The 350-nt window shown below is 42.9% G+C and overlaps 1 protein-coding gene across 4 annotated transcripts in view; it reads left to right on the forward strand.

Annotated features, from left to right (window-relative positions):
- LOC119588079 (protein cycle-like) overlaps positions 1–350 on the forward strand; it is a 19,177-nt gene that overhangs the window by 12,951 nt on the left and 5,876 nt on the right. For all 4 annotated transcript variants that reach the window (XM_037936782.1, XM_037936786.1, XM_037936785.1 and 1 more), the window contains exon 7: positions 5–172. In XM_037936782.1, the coding sequence (XP_037792710.1) occupies positions 5–172 (168 nt within the window). The remainder of the gene's footprint in view (positions 1–4; positions 173–350) is intronic.

The following is a 350-nucleotide window of genomic DNA, read 5'->3' on the forward strand; positions in this document are numbered from 1 at the left end:
GTAGCTCTCCTTCCTGTAAAGACCGATGTACCTCAGGGATTGACCAGATTATGTCCAGGATCAAGACGTGCGTTTTTCTGCCGCATGAGGTGTAAATCCGCACCGGTCATGAAAGAGGAGGCCGACTCCTCCACCGGCTGCCAAAAGAAGAAATCCAAGTCGCAAAACTCAGGTATGGCTTAATGCTATTTTCTGGCACAGGGACATGACTGGTGGATATATTATTATCTTTTTCTCCTCACCCTAAATAGCTAAAGTTCATTTGCAGATTTTTGTACAAGCATTATGATTATTTTGTTGCTTGTATTTTATTGTCCCCTTTGCAGCTGCTATATTCCACTACGTAAAAG

The sequence above is a fragment of the Penaeus monodon genome, chromosome 23 (assembly GCF_015228065.2).
Source record: "Penaeus monodon isolate SGIC_2016 chromosome 23, NSTDA_Pmon_1, whole genome shotgun sequence".
NCBI classification, from domain to species: domain Eukaryota; kingdom Metazoa; phylum Arthropoda; class Malacostraca; order Decapoda; family Penaeidae; genus Penaeus; species Penaeus monodon.